The sequence below is a fragment of the Oreochromis niloticus genome, linkage group LG3, assembly GCF_001858045.2.
Source record: "Oreochromis niloticus isolate F11D_XX linkage group LG3, O_niloticus_UMD_NMBU, whole genome shotgun sequence".
NCBI classification, from domain to species: Eukaryota; Metazoa; Chordata; class Actinopteri; order Cichliformes; family Cichlidae; genus Oreochromis; species Oreochromis niloticus.
In genome coordinates, this window is record NC_031967.2 from 41787964 (window position 1) to 41808684 (window position 20721).

Sequence of the window (20721 nt, forward strand, 5' to 3'; positions counted from 1 at the left end):
ACCTGGAGCTCCTGGTGGGTGGATGCAGTTTGGTATGCCAGAGAGGAGGGGCTGTACGGACCCATGGCTGTGGGGTACACCGGGACCCCTGCGCCCTGATTTGGGTGGTAACCCTGAGATGAAGGGGAGGGACCCGGGTATGGCGGAGGTGGGGAAAGATACCCAACTGAGTAGCTTGGGTTTCGTGGAGGCATCTGTTGCCATGGCATCCTGGGGGGTTGTGGCTGGGTGATGGGGTACCTGGCCTGGTTGAAGGAGGGTTCAGCCGGACGGGGGGGCTCATCGAGCACAGCCTGATTGTCATACTGAGAGGGCACCGGTGCTACAGTGGGAGGGTACTGGTGAGGCGGGTAACCCTCCTGTGGGTTGCTGGGGTGTTGGAGGGGGTGTTAGAGGGAAGGCACTGTGGGGACGGGGAACGGGAAGATGGCTTGGGCTGCATGGCATGGGCCTGCTGCAGGGGGACGAGGTACAGGTATGGTGGGTATATGGGCATAGAGTAGGCCTGTAGAGGAAGAGAGCAGAGGCAGGACTCAATATCAGCCCCCCATTATTTTACTTTGTTTAACATTCATCAAAAATAACTTTTAGCTCTTAAAAAAGTTTTATTATTTTAATAAAACTAAAGTACATCTTGTAGTGCTTGGCATTATTTTTACATAATTTACCACATTAAAATCTGTGTAAACAATACCTGTTGCTAGGCAACCGGGCATTCCGCATCAGAAGTCATTGTTTACGTGGTTGTATTTTTTTGTTTTATTCCAAATGTTCCCAAAATACAGCACACAATGAATCAATTTGTTAACAGAAAATGTGAGATGATGGGCTTTTATTTTAACACAACCCTCCATCCTCTTCTCCAAACCTGGTCTGTGTCTTGTGGGTGTGCGTTTGTGTGTCTGTTGGTCCAGGCTTACGTCTTACCTTAACCCCCAAGTTAAAGAAAAACCTCAAGATGTTGACGTCTGAGGAGAAAAAAAAAAACCACACAAAATCCTGATCAGATATCTCGTTCATGGTGTTGCTCACTGTACTGATACATCACAGCTTCTACTTTTACCGCATGAAAACATTGACCATTAAACTACAAAACTAATCTCTAGTCTATTTTAGCTGCTTCGTCTCACAGGGAAGCACCAGCATGTTTTTTGATGTCTAACCCTGCCTGTATGGTGGCCTTCGTGCACATCTGTGATCAGAACAGAGTATTTTCTTTGCCTAAATGGTGCAAAAAGAGTTTTTGTGGAAGGACAGGTGTTTCCCACTGAGGGAGTCCGTACAGGACATGCAGTGCTGATTATATTAGGACGTGGATATTTTCTCATGTTTTCAAATCTGCTGAAACACTTTTGTCATGCCTCATTTTTTTTCATTATTTTGTTTTAGTTTGACAGTCAGCACCGTCTTTGAATATACAGTTGCGAGTCTCAGAGTACAACACAGGCATGGCTCTGACGGCTGATCTGATTATTCAGTTTTGATTATTCAGTTTAACCAGTTGACGTGGTTATTTATAATTTTAGGACTCTTTGGTGTGGCTCACCAGTGGGCAGGTCGTCCCCGGACTTGTTGGAAGAAAGGTTTGGAGTCGCAGCTATCTCGCCTCTCTCTCCCTGGGGGAATCCAGGATAAAGGAGGTCCTGGTAGAGCTGGGACATCTGCTGCAGGGGGACGGGTCCGGGGAGGGGCTGAGGAGGAGGAGCAGTATGAGGGGGGTGAGGTGGGGATGGCTTCTCGGAGGCAAGTGGAGTTTGAGACTCGGGTGCAGACTGGAGCTGTTGTGGTGGGGCTTCGGTTTGAGTCTGGGGAACAATGGTGGAGGCAGAGAGAGAAAGGGAGGGATGTGGGACTTGGGAGGGGTGAGGAGCCTGGGAGGGTGAGGAGCCTGGGCGGGGGGTGGGGAAGGGAGGCCTGGGGGTAGGAAGCCACAGGAGTGGGATAAGAGGTCTGAATGTGGGGCTGGAGGTCAGTCTGAGGCAGGACAGGTGCCTCTGTGCTGGACTGCGGCTGATCCTGGGGCTCGTTCAGCATCATGGGTGGGCCCAGGATTTGTGGTAGAGAAGCCTGACTTTCAGTCTGGATTTGGGGTAAAGAAGACTCTGTTTGTTCCTCAGCTGAGGGCACAGAGACCTGGGTCTGGACCTCAGGTGGAGGAATTTGACTTTGGAAAGCTTGAGATGCCATCAGAGGGCCTCCAGATTTTGGTAAAGAATCTGAAAGAAAGAGAGAAGACATGAAGACGAGGGTAAATTACTGATGTGCCAGTTGCAGATAATTTACCAATTATCTGCCTAGAAAAAATACAAAACAGTCAAAATTAAGCACAAACTAAGGGGTGAGATCAAATATCTTTCATTAAAACTTCAAATATATTTGTTATCTGTTAATCACATTACTACTTTCAGTTTATGTTTATTAAAATCTCACTGAAAACTGAAAAGCAATCCTCAAGTCAAAAAAGCTACAGTTCCTACAGGCTACAGGCTGAGTGAGTCCAGGCCTACATTAAAATGCCCAACAGCAGAAATAAACCTGTTACAGCACAGTACAAAAATCCAATTCAGCTTCTTTGGATCATTTCACCCTTCAGAACAACTCTACCTGTATTTTCTTCTTTCATCCTTCACCTGCTGGAGTTTCATAAAGGCTTAAAGTTGAGAATTATAAGGGGCGTGGCCACTTTCGCTGTTAGCTGGGTGGGTACTAGCCCCAAAAAGCCTAGTCACAATGACTATAGCCATCGTTTAAATTGTTTACTACCAAACACCCAGAGCCGGGAAACACCTGGGCAACCCTAAAAATACTGGAATGGTAATAAACAAAGCTCTTATTTTGAAAGGCACATATGATTCAAAAGGATTTTAACCCCAAAATAAACTTAAAAATAGTTTTTACTGGTTTAAACTGAAAATCTGTTACTCAGGGTCAGTCTGGGAATATCTGTGTATTTACTTCTGTGGACAGCCTGCAGTCTAAACTGTGACACGAGGCTGAAACTGTGAACAGATTTCTTACTTGTGGTTGGAGGTGGAGCAGGTGGAGCCTCCCGGACTTCAGCTGAAGGATGAATTAGGGAGGAGGAGGAGGGTGGAGTCTGAGAGCGGAGGAGAGAAGTGATAGGTGGAGAGGAGCGGGCGGCAGGGAAGCCTGGTGCAGCTGTGGGTGGGGAAGCGATAGGAGTGATGAAAGTGGGAGGAGGAACTGAGGAGGAAGGAGGAGGAGAGGCGGTTTGCTTAGGAGGAAGAAGAGATGCAGGGGGGGGTTTAGAGGATGAGGAGGAGGTGGGTGAAGCTGCGGGGAGAACGGGGGTGCTGTAGGAGAAGGCGGATGATGGGACAGAGGGAGGCAGCGGTGCTTCGCTTTTTGGAGAAGGTTTAGCAGTCGGGGCAGCAGCAGGAGGAGGAGGAGAGCCTGACGCAGCAGTGGCTGAGGCGTAGGAAGGTGTGTTTGTTTTAGCGGCCGGAGCTGCAGAAGTGAGTGGCAGGCTGACAGAGGGGCTTGCGTTTGGCGTCAAGGCCTTGACAAAATTCAGCCCCGAGGGGTGGAGTCAGAAGGCTTAGCAGCAGGAAGGGCGGGGCTGGTCATGGTGTCAGGTGTAGTGGTTGTAGAGGTTGCTGTAAGAGGCGGGGTGGAGGATTTGGGTTTGTCCCCGGCAGAAGGAGAGGGAGCTCTGACGTCTTCAACGGGGCTCTTCTGTAAAAGGACAGAGCAGCAGCGATCAGACTCCAGGTTTTAAAATCCGGACGGTCCCTGAAGGTCTCAGGTAACACTTCAACGAGCAAATGCACAGAAAAAACACCCGCTCAGCTTCTGGGGTCAGGTGGAAACTTCAGATTTGATAGATCATATATGGAGTGACCACATTCTTCATAGTGGTATGAACAGGTATGAACCAAACTAGGCATTTTCTAATTTTCAGAGGTTTTTTTTATTGATTTAAAAATCACCTCATGGTCTCACTCTGACAGCCCCCCCTCACTATTTCCACAGGAGTTAATCACACTTCATTCACTGATCATCAGCGAGTCGAGCACCTCTATAAAAACAGAAGTTTTGTCAGTTTGCTGGTCTGCAGCATTCAGGTGTGTGATAACACAATGCTGTAAACTTCCCATGAGAAGTCCCAGCAAATTCACCCTGAGGTCAGACTGTGCAATGCAAAAAAACTCTACCTGCATGCTAAAGGTTAAAGTTGATGACAGTACAATCAGAAAAAGGCTGAAGAATCATCTCTTGTTGGAATGATTGTTGTCTCTCTTAAAGAGCATGGCAGCACAGCTTATGTTACATCTGAACACCAAAGCCAAAATACAACCAAACAGCTAAAAAAAGAAAGTAACCATGAAGTCCAGACCTCAGCCTGACTCAAGTGCTGTGGTGAAAACTTAAAAGAGTATTGCATAAATTACCGTCAAACCTTAAATGACTAGAAGGAACGTTGTAAAGAAAAGCAGGTCCTCCTCCACAGTGATGTGAGAGAATGACAGTCTCAAAGAAAGTCTGTCCTACAAGCTCCTGAATGCTGTGCTGTACGAAGGACTGCAAACGCCTCACGAGCTGACAGCGTGTGATTACTTATTTTAATTTATTTTCTTTATTTTAACTTATATTTTGTATTTATCTTCTGTTTTATTGTTTATGGTTTCTAAGTATTTTAATTTTTTTTCAGCAATCTAATTTTCTTACAAAGCCTCCCGATAAGCTTTTTAATTTGATTTTCTTTATTAGCATTTCATCTCATTTTCTAATTGTTCTCAATTTAATTTCATGTACTCTAATTCTATTTGCAGGCTTTTCAATTTTAATTTAATTTCTTTGATGTTTTGTGTTTTTAATTTGAATTTCATGTCACTGCTGATTATTTTGTTTCATCACTTTTTCTTCTGTCAGTCGTCTGTGTGAAAGGTGCTTTACAAAAAAAGTTTGCATCAGTGTATCACTGAGCCTCGGCACCAGGACGCTTTTAAACCTTTTCTTAAATGAAGACACAAACGTTCGCCGGCTGCTCCCATTAACAGTCATATACGCACTAACTGAGCAGGCTAAATCATTCACAGCTGAATGTGAACAATGTCACATAGCATGCGGTGCCTTCTTGCGCTGGTGATTAATGTTAGGGTGTTTTCACACCTCTGCGGTGTTTAGTCTGTTTAAATCAAGCTCTGGTTAGATTTCCCCTTTTTATGGGGCTGTGCAGATGTGAACACTGTACAGAGAGTACCACCTCCAAAGTACAGTTCAAAACGAACAGAGCGGTTCGTTTATGGTGTGAACGCGATCCAACGCCGATCCAAACCAACTGTTACTGTAAGCTTGAGCTAAAGCACGCCCTGTAGCCTTGTGTTCTTTTCTATTCTCTGCTGGAAGGTCCTACAGATGTGCAGCGGTCTGTGCGGGATACCAACTATGGGAAATGAATGTGAATTCTCCATTTTCTCACACAGCATCTTCTTCCTGTATTTACTTGCTCCCACACCAGAAGCATTAGGCCAATGTAGTGATGCATTCTGGTCCACTTGGACTTTGCGTGAATTTTTCTCTGTGTGCAAACCAACTAAACCGCGAGGGAAAAGCTGCAAGTTTACAAACTCATCAGCTGATTCGGACCAGAGGAAATGGCCCTAAGAGTGTTTCTGCATCATAACATCTCTCCCCGTTTGTGGTCTGAACTCACCGTCTTGTTCCTCTGAGATCGTTTCTTCTCTCCTTTCCTCTTCCCTCCCTCTCCCTGCGTCCCCGGCTGAGACTGAGGGGAGAAGAACAAACATTAGAAACATTAAAAATGCAAACCTAAAAACATCTGCTGAACAAGAAACAGAGTGAGCATGAAGAATTAAATCCAAACTCTCATCCTTCCCGGAGCATCATGTATCAGCCTCTGAGGAACTCGGAGGAACATTTTCAGATTTCGTCACTGATACAGAGCCAATAGCAGCTCTGATTTACCGGCTTTTACGTTTCCTAACAGCGAGCCTGGAGCTCATTAAACATTTTTACCATATGGACTGCTTGCTGTGGGTTTTCTCTGTATCCCATAAATGCACTATTCCCCACATCAGTCCACATCAATACTCCATCAAAGAAACACAACACTGAGGAAAATGAAGGAAAGGAAACGAAGCAGTGAAACAGTGAAAATAGTGTCTGTAAATGTGAGTAACACTCCTGTCTGGCAGTCAGAGGTGAGCAAAGTAGAAAATAAACATAAAATCCTCAGTAAACTACGACATGATTTGGCGCCTGCATGCTCCACGACAGGTCAGAATCCATGTCAGATACAGATGAGTTTCCACGTATTCTGTTGACCTTGCTTCTGTAGGAGACTTTGATTTGTTCCGCTTTGAATGCCTGTTGAAGTTTTCAGTAACCACCAGCGGCCATGTTTAGCAACACGCTGCATCAGCGCAAACAAAAACAAGATACTGCTGGTATTTACAAAGAGAGCACAGTGACACGATCACGTGTAAGAGGCACTGACCCCGTTTCATATGCATGTCTGGGTGTGCTTTTCTCTGTATGCTCCTCTTGTTGGTGTTTTTAATATTATTCACATGTGTAACACAGCACAGCCAGAGCTGCCAGGCGGGGAGGAGCAGAAGCAGTGAAGAAGGGAAAAAAAACAGGAGAAAAATAAAATAAAAGTGTGGAGGAGAATAATGAAATCACATATGCGACACACAGTTTGTGGCTAACTCTACTATTTCATGTAATAAAAGCAAAGAAAGAAAAAAGTCTCATGTCTCATCTTTTTGTTCTCGATATTAAAATGAACCGTCCGCGTCTGTGTTCAGCTGTAAAACTGAACACACCTCTCTGCGCTGTCTGGGAATCATCAGTGAATCTGGCCCCAGATGTTTAAACATCAGCTTGCCTTTTTCAAACGGTTAACTGATCAAACGTTTGGACCCAAGTAAAACCGGGCCGGCCCAGCCTCAGCAGGACGTTCAGGTTAATCTGGACCTATCATGAAATCAGCCTCATGTGAACTCACGCCGAGTGCGGGGAAGCTGTGCTCGTCTCTGAGCTGGATCTCCACCAACGCCACGTTTCTCTCCTCCTCCTCTTTGGCCAATCGTTGCTCCTCTGTCAGACCGAACGCCACCTCCGCTGCGCCCACGGACTTCCTGTAGAAAGACGCAGAAGAACTTTATTTAATCCAAAAAGCAACAACAGCAGCGTAAAATGAAAAGAACCGCAAAAAAAGAAATAATAATCGAGCTCAAAAACAGTCAATGATAAATTCAAAATGATAATTATGCTTTATATAAACCATAGAGGAAGATTATGAAGGAGGGGTATTCAGTGATCGTGTCATTGTGTGATCCAGCACTGATGTATACAAACAGAGATGACACACACGTCCACACACTGACCTGCTGGTTTTGGCCCCGCCCTGCTCCTCTACGGTGGCCTGCGGGGGCCAGGAGTGCTGCTTCACCATGCGGCCACCTGAGCCCGGCGCCGCTGCCTGAGAACCAGAGGACGATGATGGCCCGACGGACTTCCCCCTTCCTCGGCCTTTCCCCCGCTCCTCCCACTCTGAAGGAGAAAGAGAGTTTCCACAGACTGCACTCATGCAATAAACCTATAACATACGTGTGCGCGCACGCATGTTCACCTCCTCCATGCCCGTTGCTGAGCCTCTTGTCACGGTTGCCCACTTTGCTCCACCCGCTGTCATCACTGGGAGGGCGGACACTCCACAAAGGCACCACCTGCCTTCAAACACACATAACAAGACTCGTCACGTCTGTGCAACCTCCGTGACACCGAGCGTGTGCACGCGCTGTTAGTGTGACCTACTTCCTGCCCAGATCTTCTATGTAAACGGTCACTGGCTGGTTATTGGCCGGCACCTCCTTGATGACGGCGCTGTAGAGCCGATTGGTTCCCTCGAGACGAACCTGCAGGTGACGCAGAAACAGCGTGAAAAATACACTCGAGGAGGATCGATCCAACACATGCACGCGTGCGCGCACACACACGCACGCGTGCGCACACACACACACACACACACACACACACACACACACACACACACACACACACACACCTGGCAGCGGTCTCCTACAGTGAACTGCATCCCAGCAGCGATGCAGTAATCCATCTTCTGCTGGGCTAAAAGAAAAGAAGAAAATAAAACATGAAACATTCACGTTTTCCTTTTGTTAAAAAAATGATTTTCTGATCACTTTGAGTCCAAAAAGTGTTCAAAGTTCCCCTTCAGATCTTTTATCCCCAGCCTGACATCTGTTTTCAATCTTCCTACAAAATCCAAAAACACGGCTGACTGTCACACTTTCAGCTTCTGCACCACCTGCTACACCACCACCGTTTTGCATATTTAAACACACAGGTTATCACATCCAGCTGCTGCTGCTGCCAGCAACAGCTGTGTCCAGCTAAGTGGAGCAGCGGTCCTCCGCTTTAACGATCAGTCTGAGCACAGACGTCCCGTCTCATCGACAACCCGGGACGGCGCTCAGAGCCAGTACCAGTCATTCTCTTAGTAGACATTAAAATTGTACATCGCCTTAACACTTCTGACCTCATCAGGATTCATACCTTGTTCTCGCGTTATTGCATTCACAAACTCAGGTGTCCACCCCACCTGCAGGCCCACTGGGGTTATGACTATACCCGATCAGTTACGGCCGAGGCGTAAAAATGTAGTCGACATCGAGCCCCGACGTGCTGTGAGGAAGTTTGAACTCTTGTTGGCAAAGAAATACTTTCAGAGAGCCGGCTGACGCGTACTTGTTGCCAAATGCAGCGCTCTGATTGGTCAGATCTGTTTATTCGTGTGTGAAAAAAGATTAAAAAAAAGGCCTCAAATCTGTCCAGTGAAGTGACGCAGTCAGTGTGAGCAGCTGTAGTTAAGATCAGGCGAGTCTGAAAATGATTTTAACACGTGAAACATTCACGCTAATTTTACATGTTCGGCATGTGAAGAAGTTTAGTTTATATTATATAATCACTGATGTACAGAGGACGCAATCCAAAAGTCAGTAGAGGATTATCAAAGCAACCTCCAGTGAATGACAGCTTTTATAAACCGTGTCAGCATAACTGACGCTTCACAGCAGGTTTATAGCCTCAGGTGTTTTCCCGTCTTTTGGAATTCTCAGGAATCTGGAACATCCCAACAGAATTCCATTGCTGTGCAGAGAGTTAAATACAAAGTCCATAACTGAAAGTTCTCCCAAATGCTCAACTCTGTAATAAAGTGTCCACATTGAACATTACAGTCTGACGACCAGTGGGCACTTTGAAGCAGCCCCGAAAGAAAACCAAGCCCACCTTATGAATTAGAAGATGACATCATCTTAATGCAAATCTCAATAGTGAGTTTGCATTGCTATTTAAGTCTGAGTTAGTTTAATGAATGTAAAACTGTCTCCTTTGAGTCTATATTTATACGTAATGTGTTTGATTGTGACCTCTGCAGCTGACAGGGTTTCCCAGCATTTATCCAGCACCACAGTAACACCTGAGAAACCTGAAACACTTCCTGCAGACAGCTTTCTGTGGTTTCAGTGGGAGCTTGCGACACGCTTAGCAGCACTCACTCAGGTGTGATGCACCAGCACAGGTACACATCATGCACTCCCAGCATATTTCTAACAGCGGCGTCCCTGCAACACCACAGGAACCAGTGTCTGTCGGCTTCTCTCCTCTCTCTGCTCACATCGGTTTGCTTTCAGCTCAGCCAAATTCCCAACTAAGCTATCCTCGTGTTTGCTTTTGTCAGACCACTGTAGGAAATAGTACCACCAACATGGTCCGTCATAACCAATGCAAACCTGCCTTTACTTTTAAGCAATCTTCCGCTCTGCTTCTCTTCAGTCACCCCTCCAAGGAGCCGGACGTTCTTATAATTTATTAAAGTGTTCTTGACCCATCCGTGACCATCAGACTCCTGACTGCTGCTTACAGCTGTCACAGTGCTAATGTGCAATAATGCTGCATACCCCCCAGCCCACGCACATGTGGAAACACAAGAATGTGTATTTACTTTTTACTTAGTTTTTAAACTCATGTTGCTCTAGTTATTTTTATCTTGTGAAAATGTTCATCTCAACAAACATGTTTCATCATAACGTTGACCTTGTGTGAACTTGCACACGACAAAACGGATACTGAAGCAGGCCTTTTCTTTGGACATCGCCCTTGGATCATCTGACTACTTTCAGACGCATGCTTTGTTTGTTTGTTAACCTTGTGTGTGTGTGTGTGGTTGTGTCTGTCTCTGGGTGTGTCACCTCTCTTGGACTTGTGCCAGACATCGTACTCGACATTTCTGAGCAATGTCGGGTTCAAAGATCGCCTCACCCTCTGAGGCAGCCCACGCCCACGGCCCTGTTACAGACACACACACAATTCAGTGACAGTACTACACTGTGTGGTTGTCATAAAACATGTGTTTTATGAATGTTACCCTGTAGCTTTGGTTGTGCTTTGTGGAAGTAGAGCTGGTTCCATTTTCCACCCTGAGCCATAAAAACAGACATCATGAGATTATTAAAGCCTTAAAGTTTTACTGTGTTTGATAAAAGGAGCTGAGAACACTTACAAAGGAAATAAAGTGTCAATATGTCCAAATAAGTAGGTAATCAGTTTTTAGTATATAAAAGTAAATCAATAACAATGAGGAAATTAAGTAAACAAAAAAAGCAGCCTGTGAATTCACTGCCAGTAAATAAAAATGAAGTTCGAGTGCTTGTTTACTAAAAATAAGGCACAAGGTGCTGGATTTTGACTCATTTCTCTTCACAGTAAAAATTATCATGCAAGTTAATAAACCGTTGCTTGATGCCAGTTTCCTACCACAGCGCCTCGTCTACATCCAGGTCGGAGTCGTCGCTGCTGGCGCAGGCGGGCATGCAGTCGTCGCTCAGGAGGTCGGCGGGTCGGCTGCTCCGCTGACAGGAACCCAAATAGCTGCGGTCCACCTTAAACACGCCTTCGTACAGCAGCTCGTACAGGACGGCTGCAGGAGAATCACACAGAGACTCAGGCTGGGGGTTTTCTGGGGTTTACTGCCGTGTTTGTGCAAATCACAGGAGGTCTAATTATAGACTGAAGTCTAACTTTTGATAAGAGGTGAGACAGAAATTCAATATTTGAACTAAAAAAAACCCCAAAACAAACAGAGTCAATGGGTAACCCACACTCTGTGGGCTCTTTCAGTTTCATTAAACTGTAATCACTGACTTACTGTCGCTCTTTATAGGCTGCATTTAAGTGGATGGATTGATTATGATGAACAATCACATAATAATAAAAGACTGTCATGTTGGGCGAGCCTCTACTTTGACTGCCACCTTTTTAACAAAGCATCAGACCCCTACTGTGGGCCTATTTGAAGAATAGCCTGTAGTCCCTTTCCACTGGCGTCTACTTGGCTTCACTCTACTTTGTTTCAGTCGTTTTCTATTACAACTGAGCGAAACCTCAATGTAGGCAAAGTCGTTATAGCAAGGCAGCCCGAAAGCCCCACAAGCTCTTTGTACGCGACACAAACACAACAATGGAGGGCATCGGGGGGTTGGTATACCTGCTGCTCAGTCCACGTGGCGATTAGGTGGTATTATCCGGTACCTACTCAGCCAGGGTTTCAAATGTGCCGAGTCAATCCGAAGATGTGACGTCAAAAGATGGAATGTCAGGAAGGCCAGGAAGTGAAAACACCAATGAGCCATGAGTGTAACGCCTTCACAAGAATTTTTGAAACCCAACCATGAGGAAAACGGCTGCACCACAACATCGTGGTCCAGCGACAAGGTGGGTTTTAGCAGCAAGTGTACCATCACCCTGATGACCTCCATTGTTGCGTTGTGTTTCTGTCGTACACAAATGACGTCAGGGGAGTTTCGGGCTGCCATGTTGAACTATTTTTGATCTGGTACTCAATGAGACACGCTTGTAATAGAGTAGAGTTGAGACGAGCTGGGTGGATGTGGGCCATGACCCCACTCTACAAGGTTTCACAACTTTTAGAGATATCATGTTCACAGACAGAACGCTACATAAAAAACGTGACCTTCACGGCAGAGGTAACAAATACGTTTGATAGATGATCCCGAGGTGAAGATTTAAGGGGGAAAGTGGTACGAGGGCTCAGGCTGGTTGGTAGATGCTAAAGCATCTACCAACCAGAAGGTCGAAAGATCAATCTGTTCCTTTGGTCTGGTCCAAGTATCCTGAACCCCCACGTTCTGACTGTGTTGTAATGTTAGATGAAGTGCTGCATGAACGTGTGTCTGTGACAGGGTGAGTGAAGTGAATCAAGTTTGTAGTTTAGAAAGCGTTCTGAGTGAGCAGACACCTGCTTGCTGCTCACAGACTGAGTTTAACTTCTGTGTGTATGCTGCAAAGTGTCAGTTTTGTCAGGTCGCTGGACTTCAGAAACCCAGATTTACACTACAGGAAACACTACAAGCTTATGTTACATCAAGTTAACTGCCAGTAATTAGACGACAGCTACTGTTAGAGATGTCAAACAGAGACATCAGTGTTAAACGCTGGACACACAGCAGCATGAATCTGAGAGGCTTTCCAGGCTCTCCTGTGATTGTTCACCCTTAGCAGAGTTAAGACAAAACCAGTTTGTGCACCGTGGTTAATGACTCACGCTGCTCCTCTTGCACACTGACTAAGGGAAGTGTTATGAAGATTTGAGCTCAAAGGGTTTCCTCGGTGTGCCACAGCCTTACACTGACTACGTGGTGTTTGGTTTATAATTTGATCTCTGTTCTCTCATTTTCTCTGCCGTGTGCCCACATTTTGATTTATGTTCTCATCTGTTTGTTATGAATTCACTGAGACTTCTCTTCAGTGATGATTATCCTCCCTGAGAGGATCTGCAGGATCAGTTAAACTCTTTTCTGGTCTTGTTTTACAAACAAATGCAATCACAGACACTCACACTGGCAGAGCGCGGTGTTCTTGATCCGGCTGATGGGATAAACGCTGTCATAGTGATTCCCGTTCAGGAAGCACAGCTGTACCTGAAAGATGCAAACAAACGTTTCAGCTTCAGTAAATAAATGAGTGGAAATTGAAGCGAGAAGAGCCTGAAAGGCTTCGGGATCTTTTTTTTTTTCTTTCTGTTTTAAAATGTCCGGTAAAGACAAAATAACAAGCTGTGTCATTTGAAGAATCGTTGTTATCATCTCAAAGCTTCCGCCTGACAGCTTGTTGTATTTTCTGGAAGTTTTCCTCCGACAGGAAATGCAAATGGTGTCTCTAACTAAACGCTCGGCCGAACGCGTCCATCTCACCTTGTCCTTGAAGTTGTTGCCTGTGATGTTGACGGCTGGCTTGCCGGGCTCCTGGAAGATCAGAAAATCCCTCCTGCAGGAAGAGATCAAAAGAGAAGGAGAGAGAGAGGAGAGGGGGATGAAACGAGATGACGAAGCTTTGGTGACTCATCGTTTTCACCATCTGATGCTAAACTCGGGGGCAGGGACGCAGATTCCTCCGACTGTAAATGAGGACGAGCTTCCACACGTTTGGACCCAGAGAGTCAAAGCTGTCACATCTCGGATGATTTCACCACCACCTTGGGATGCTGCTACATATCTGACTGAGATGAGCATTCCCGACGGGCTGCCCTTTAAAGCCTAACTCAGGGTTTAAGTGTTGCCGTGTCGACAGACTGATGGTCGCTCCCGACCTGTTAAGACCCCCCCGAGCCTCATTCACAAACATTTCACAAGCAGATCATCATCAAACTCTGTGAACGTCTCAGACTGTGCGTCCAAACAAAAGATGAAGGTCTGGGTGTCTTAAAAAACTTAAATGCACATCTTTAAACTAAATAAAAATAAATGTTATTTGTCTCATTACGTGCAGTTTCCCAAAACAGCTGGCAGCGCTGCTCCTCAGCCTCCTTTTAGATGCTCGTGTCATTTGAAAGTGAAAATCTTTGGTGACTTCCTTCAGTTATCGCAAGATTTTCAGAAAACTTGACCCTTGACCTTAAGGTCGAGGTCACCGAGATACAAACTTGTCCAAGACTTGTCATGGCAACAATACCCCGTCAGTCTTTTACAGCTAAGGGGTAAAAGCCCAAATATAAGCCATCTATTCTCTTCTGCTCACTTGCAAATGCCATATTATCAAAAACACCTCACAGAGCATTGGTCCTCTGTTCAAAACCTGCACCAATGAAACTAGAGGAAGGAAGCTCTGAGCAGCACACACTCAAAAAGACTAGAGTTTGAAACCTGGATGCTGACAGAGGTGATTTTAGCTTCTAAAAACAAAACAAAACAAAACAAAACATAAATGCCTCATAAATTAGTGACTATTGTTACTATGTGAATAAAATATCCAAGTATCACATTTGCACTGGCCACTATATTAGATACACCTTGTTCGTGCCATGTTGGACCCCTGTTTGCCTTAATTCTTCGTGGCAGAGGTTTAAAAGGCTGCTGGAAACATTCCTCAGAGATTTGGCTTCATATTGACATGACAGCATCACACAGTTACTGCAGAGTTTTCAGCTGCGCGTGTAAATCTCTGCTTCTACCACATCCTAAAGGTCCTCTGTTGGATGTCTGGTGACGGTGGAGGCCAGTAAGTATAATAAACTGGTTCAAGAAACCAGTACTATCTGAATGTTGGAGGAGAAACTGAGACTCATCAGGCCAGACAATCATCTACTGACCAATTTTGTTCAGCTTGTGTGAATTTCAGCCTTCCTGTTCTTAGCTGGGAGGAGTGACACCCAGTGTGGGCCTCTGCTGCTTCATGGTTTAATGTGTTGTGCATTCAGAGATGCTCTTCTGCATACCTTGGTTGGAATATGAGTGCTTATTTGGGTTACTGTTGCCTTCCTATCAGCATTCTCCTCTTAAATCTGACATAAACAAGGCGTTCCCTGCATATTCTGTCAGTTTTTGAATTATTCTCTGTAAACCACAGAGATGGTTGTCGGGGAAAATCCCAGCAGATCAGCAGCTTCTGAACTGCTCAGACGAACAACCACGCTACGCTCAAAGTCACTTAAATCACCTTTCTTCCTCATTCTGATGGTCAGACTGAACTTCCACAGGTGGTCTTCACCATTTCTCCACACATAAATAGACAGAGCTGCTTTCATGCGATTGGCTGATAAGACATTTGTCTTGAAGTGGCCAGAGAGCGTAAAGCTTTATTATCCACAGTGAACACACATGAATCTCAAACACTGTGCGAAATCCCACTAGGCTTTCTGTCGAGTTAAAGTGCAGCTCTCTGTTCAGAGACCTCTGATCTCACTCACTTGTACATGGCGGCCAGCGCGTTGATCTCCACCTCTCCCACCCATTGCTGGAAAACAGAGAAAACTTTATGAGCTTTCATATTAAAATGGCCCAGCATGTGAGAACAATAAGAGTGTGTAGTGTTTTTACCTGTGGATCCTGAAGCTTGCACAGGTAGTCCTCAAAGTCACCTTCAATAAACTGCAACACAAAGACAACAGTGACTTTTTTAGGCAATTTTTTTCCCTCAGCTTTCGCAGTTATAAAAAAACATGATGTCTGAGGCTGAAAACGAAGCCAAAATAAATCCGCCACTTCCTCTAAAGGATACGCAAGTCTGTCCCCACAGACTCCAGTGTTACCATGTTTAACTCTGCAGCAGAAATAAACATGTTTACAGTCGACCAGACCACACAAAACTTAAAACACCACAGTCAGAGGTAACTGTATTTAGCCGTTTAGCCAATGACATGCTGTCGAAAGATATTTTTAAAAATGAATTAAAAAAAAAAAAAAAAAAAAACTATCAGACTGTACTGCCTCCATGAAGATATTTAAGAAGTAAACAAGTGAAAACAAACAAACACACACAAGAAATAAGTTTTTTGATGAAAAGGGACCTAAAACATTTCCACTCCTTCAGGAAGTGAAGACAGCAACATGACAGGTGGAGCTTTAATGCTGTTGATCCACCTCTACGCCCCATTCTGACACCAGCTCACAGCTCTTGCTCTGCCAGCTGCCCAAAAGGCACCCTGGGAAATGTAGTAAAGCCCTGCAGCAGAGCAAGTTCATCACCACTATTAAAAAAAAAAAAAAACACACCAGGAGCAGCTTTTGCTTTCATTTCCTCCTCATGTGTCACTCAGGGAGTGAAAACCTGCAGAGTCACTCGACCGTGATCTGTGATTCACAGAAGAGTAAATCAACTCCTCGACAGCAGTTTGAGGGTCCAAAAACAGCCAAAACTCTGCTCTCAGACAGGAAACGTTTGAACCTTTTCTGTCTCACCTTTGGTGTGAACTCACTAACTTTCAGTTCTCAGCTGTTGAAAACAAAAACATGACATTTAAAAAAAAATAAAACCTGGCAGTTTATATTATTTATCAACTAAACTAAGCACCGATTAGTGTGAAAAATAACCAGCAGGATCATGATTACCTACAGCTCTGTTTTCATGCATTAAAACAAGACCGAAAGCTCGAGCTTTCACACGTTTTCTTCTATAAATAGAGAAGCTGCGGCTCGTGTGAGAGCTAAAATGAGCCTCGTTTCTCAATGTTAGGCCACAGGGTGACGTCATTATAGAGAATAAAGCTAAACTAAACAAACAAAAAGAAAAAAAAGCTTTAAAATTCTCTTAACTTCAATTTTTATTCATGTTTTTACTTGTCTTACTTTCCGGACTGATGATTTACCTCGACTGCGCTTGAATAAAAGCTCGGTCCGGCTCTTTAAGAGGAAAAACTAACCCTAAAAATACCAGAAATATTAATGTTTTGGTCAGCGTGGTCACATTTGTCAACACAAACAGTGTCGGGAGGCTTCGGTACATCTGCTTATTGAGACTCGAGACGCATTTGTTTTGATTTATTATGAAGTCCCTGACAACCACCAGCCACACCATCATGAAGATAAATTACAACTGAACATCTCTGAACAGGTGAAAAAACCTTATTAACTAAACTTAGATACATTAAAACGATGTAAGGACCTCTCAGTAACAATAACAGGTGATGAACGCAAACACATGCTCAGCAAAAATTACTTCTAAATATAATACAAGTTCAAATTCTCAGTGCTGAGCAAACATGGTGTAAGCACCTGTTACATCGATATTTATTATTCATGTAATTTATTAGTTAGAAGTCTCAGACCTCACAGAGGGGATGTTTACACCTCCCAGGATTAATTATAACACACAGGTGGGACAAAACTAAGTCACCTGATTGAAGTATATATATATAATGTTTAACAATCACCTTTGTTTGAATGCTATGTGTAATCAGTATGAACGAGTCACCATCTGAACTTATACTCACTGGCCACTTCATTAGGTACACCTGTGCACCTGCCTGTTCACATAATTATCTAGTCAGCCGGTCACATGACAGCAGCTCAGTGCATTTAGGCATGTACACATGGTGAAGATGACCTGCTGAAGTCTGAGCCCAAAAATGGAGAAGAAAGTGAAATCAAGTGACTTTGAATGCAGCATGGTTGTTGGTCTCAGTATTTCAGAAGCTGCTGATCTGCTGGGATTTTTCAGCACAACCATCTCTGTGGTTTCAAGGTCCGAAAAAAACAAAAACAAAAACCAAAGACAGAAAATATCCAGTAAGCGGTAGGTCTCTTGGTAAAATGCTTCGATGATGTCAGAGAAGAATGGACAGCCTGCTTCACGTTGATAGGTAGGGAACAGCAACTCGAATGACACCGGGTGTCACTCCTGTCAGCTAAGAGCAGGAAACTGAGGCTACAGTTAACACAGGCTCACCAAAAATGGTAAACAGGACTGGAAAAATATCACCGGATCTAATTTGAGTCTTAAAATCCTACTGCAACATCTAGATAGTGGGGTCAGAATATTTTCTCAACACATTTCCTCCACAGATCTCAATCCAGTAGAGCACCTTTGTGATGCGGTTGAGCAGGAAATCAGCAGCAGCTGCGTGATGCTATCATATCAACATGAACCAAAATCTCTGAGGAATTTTTCCTGCTTCTTGTTGAATCTGTGCCACAAAGTATTAAAGCAGGTCTGACAGCAAAAGGGGATCCAACCCTGTACTACCAAGGTGTACCAAATAAAGCAGCCGCTAAGTGTATACATGGGTAAATGTACAGATAAAGAACTGAATTGTACGTAATGTACAAAAATATACAAAGTATCCAACCTATACGATATACTGACTCTAAATTCTGTGGTTTTTGATGTCTTTTCATAGGTATGAGTGCAGTTATTGAAGTGTTACCCTTTGCCTTTCACTTTAGTTTCCAGGGTATTTGCATGTTTCAGTTTAGTTGGACTAGTTTCAGTGTTCGTTGTAGTCGTTTTTTATTATCGTGGGGTTGGTGTCATTTTCCAGGGGCAGATTTAATAAGTTTACAAAAGATAGTACAATGAAAATAGAACATCTCATGACACATGGGCATCCCAGTGTCAATAAACATCAACGCCAAAACCACCCGATGACTACTGGGTTGACAGATTTGCTTAAACCAATAATCCTGTTTATTATTTCCCTTTAGTTACTTTTCAAACCAGACAGTGTGGTTTCAGTTTCTTTTTAATAAAATGTTCTCTTCCTTTCTATGAATTCAGTAAATGAAAAAATAAAATATCAAACAAATTCTTCCCTAGCAGCTAGTTTTCCCACAAAGCTGCACTCTAGCTGGAAAAGTAAAAACACTTTGCTCTCCCACGATGTTGTTTTATTTTGGTGCCACTGTACATACCGCCTCATAGGTGTCTCTGTTCTGCTTCAGAAACTCCACACACTTCGCCCTGACTTTAGTATGAAGGCTTTGGCAATGCAGCACCTACACAAGAGGGGTCAAAAGTGAACAATAAACACAAACAGACATACTCAATATAAATATTCTCACATATATTGTGGAATTATTACATTTACAAATCGTTAAGAAGTTGTAAACAGCTGACCTTTGCAGTCAGAAGCCTAGTAGCGACACTTTTGCGTATACACGCCGGAAGTGCGATTTAAAAAAAGCCGCAATTAAATTTTTTTCATGATTTAAAGTTTATTTATTTGTAAATGTAGTTCTGAGTCTAAGCTGAAACCAGAGTTTGTGGGCATAACTTTAGTTCGGCTAACATTAGGACACCGCAGCAGCACACCAAACAGACCAAGCCCAGCTTCTCACCTGTGCTAAGCTAAAAACTTACTAAACGTTAGCATTTTTTGCAGTTTTCCTGCTTTACCTGCTCGGCGACAGCCCGAAACAAACAGGACCCGTCTTTGGCTATCTTCTTTCGATGCAAACCGATCGATTTCAAGTAGTCATCCATTAATTTCTCGATACCCCTCTCGTCAATACTCTGCATGCTTCCGCCGCCGTCCATGCTAGCTGGGGGCTAGCCGCTAAAGATACCTGCGTGTTTTGCACGTCAAGCGGGGCGAAACTTTGCGCTAAAAGTTGTCAATATCGCCACCAAAGAGAGTTACATAACGACATCTACTAGCTAAAATGAGTTAGCGTCAGCGGTGACAGCGTCCAGTTTCGTTTTCCTGGAAGCCCGGTTCATCCCGCTGACAGAATCCCAGCTTCAGAAAGTGAAAGTCAACTTTAGCTCGCACGGTTAGCACGCAGGCTAACAGCTAACAACACGCCCCCTTCACTGTCAAACTCGAACGGAACAGTTTCTACAAAGTAAAAGCCTCCATTTGTCAATAACACTCGATTTATTCATCGTGAAATTAGCTCAAAGACTCCTCAGTGTAAAAAATATGTTACTGAAGTGATGAATTTAGTAATAGTACATTATTTAATAATAGTACATCAGTAGAACGCAATAAAAAGTTCTGTTCACAGTTTTTCTGACATAATTCATCATAAAACAAAGACTTCCGACAGTTGCTATCAAAATAAAGGCAAACTTTGAACCTCAGGATACGTTTAAGGAGACATAAAAATAATTAATAAAATAAACAAACAAAAATAACAATAAAAATGAAATTAAAATGGAAAAAAATAATAATAGTAATAATACTTTTAATTAAATTATTAAAATATAAATATACATAAAACCTCTTCTTTATAAATTCAAAGGGAAACAGCCTGATTTTCCTTTAAATCCTGTAATTTTTTTCCACTACATAGCAAACATTTGGATCTTTCAGAGTCACGTTTTCTTTTATCACTGGAGTAAGTTCAGGTTACTTTATTTCTATGCACAAGTAGATCTGGTCTCAAGCACTGAGTCATCCATCCTTACGTGCATTCACTGACTGTATGCAAGATTGCAGAATGAAGAACACACAAAGCCTTTAAATTGTCTTGCTTATAATTTAATTAAACTTTGATGAATGAGGCGATAAAATTACATCATTTCCCAAAAAACGTGAAGGTATTTTTTTTATGTAATTTCTGAACTGAGACCTTTAACGGCTGGGTATGATCATGACAAAGTTTTTAGAACCTTTATTTAATTTATTTTTTTTAAAGACAGAAATATAAAAGCCTAAAATTATTTAATTCCAAATTCTTCTTATAAAAAAAGGAAGCTATTGGCAAAAAATAAATAAATAAACAAAATACTCATATGAAAATTATTTATTTAATCTTGTTTGATTAAAATTAAAATATCGTTTTTCAAAACCTGTATTTTACTTTATACACCCATTTCATTGTCTTGTGTTTAGCTTTCTCCAGGGCGTTTTACAATCATATTTTATTTATGTATTTTTATTAAACATATATTTAATAAAATTTTGTTTTACTG

At 43.4% G+C, this 20721-nt stretch overlaps 1 protein-coding gene across 1 annotated transcript; it reads right to left on the reverse strand.

The window, feature by feature from the left end:
* Positions 1-449: 449 nt before the first annotated feature.
* Positions 450-19616, reverse strand: otud4 (OTU deubiquitinase 4). Its single transcript, XM_019363313.2, has 19 exons — positions 19201-19616; positions 18717-18800; positions 15408-15458; positions 15278-15324; positions 13287-13359; positions 12932-13013; positions 10831-10993; positions 10442-10493; positions 10266-10362; positions 8057-8121; positions 7807-7907; positions 7622-7722; positions 7377-7542; positions 6995-7127; positions 5678-5749; positions 3019-3696; positions 1547-2216; positions 928-968; positions 450-505 (listed from the first exon to the last, which is right to left on the reverse strand). Exons 1-16 carry the CDS (start codon positions 19339-19341, stop codon positions 3532-3534), a joined length of 1593 nt encoding a protein of 530 aa, XP_019218858.1. The 5' UTR covers positions 19342-19616; the 3' UTR covers positions 450-505; positions 928-968; positions 1547-2216; positions 3019-3531.
* Positions 19617-20721: the final 1105 nt, after the last annotated feature.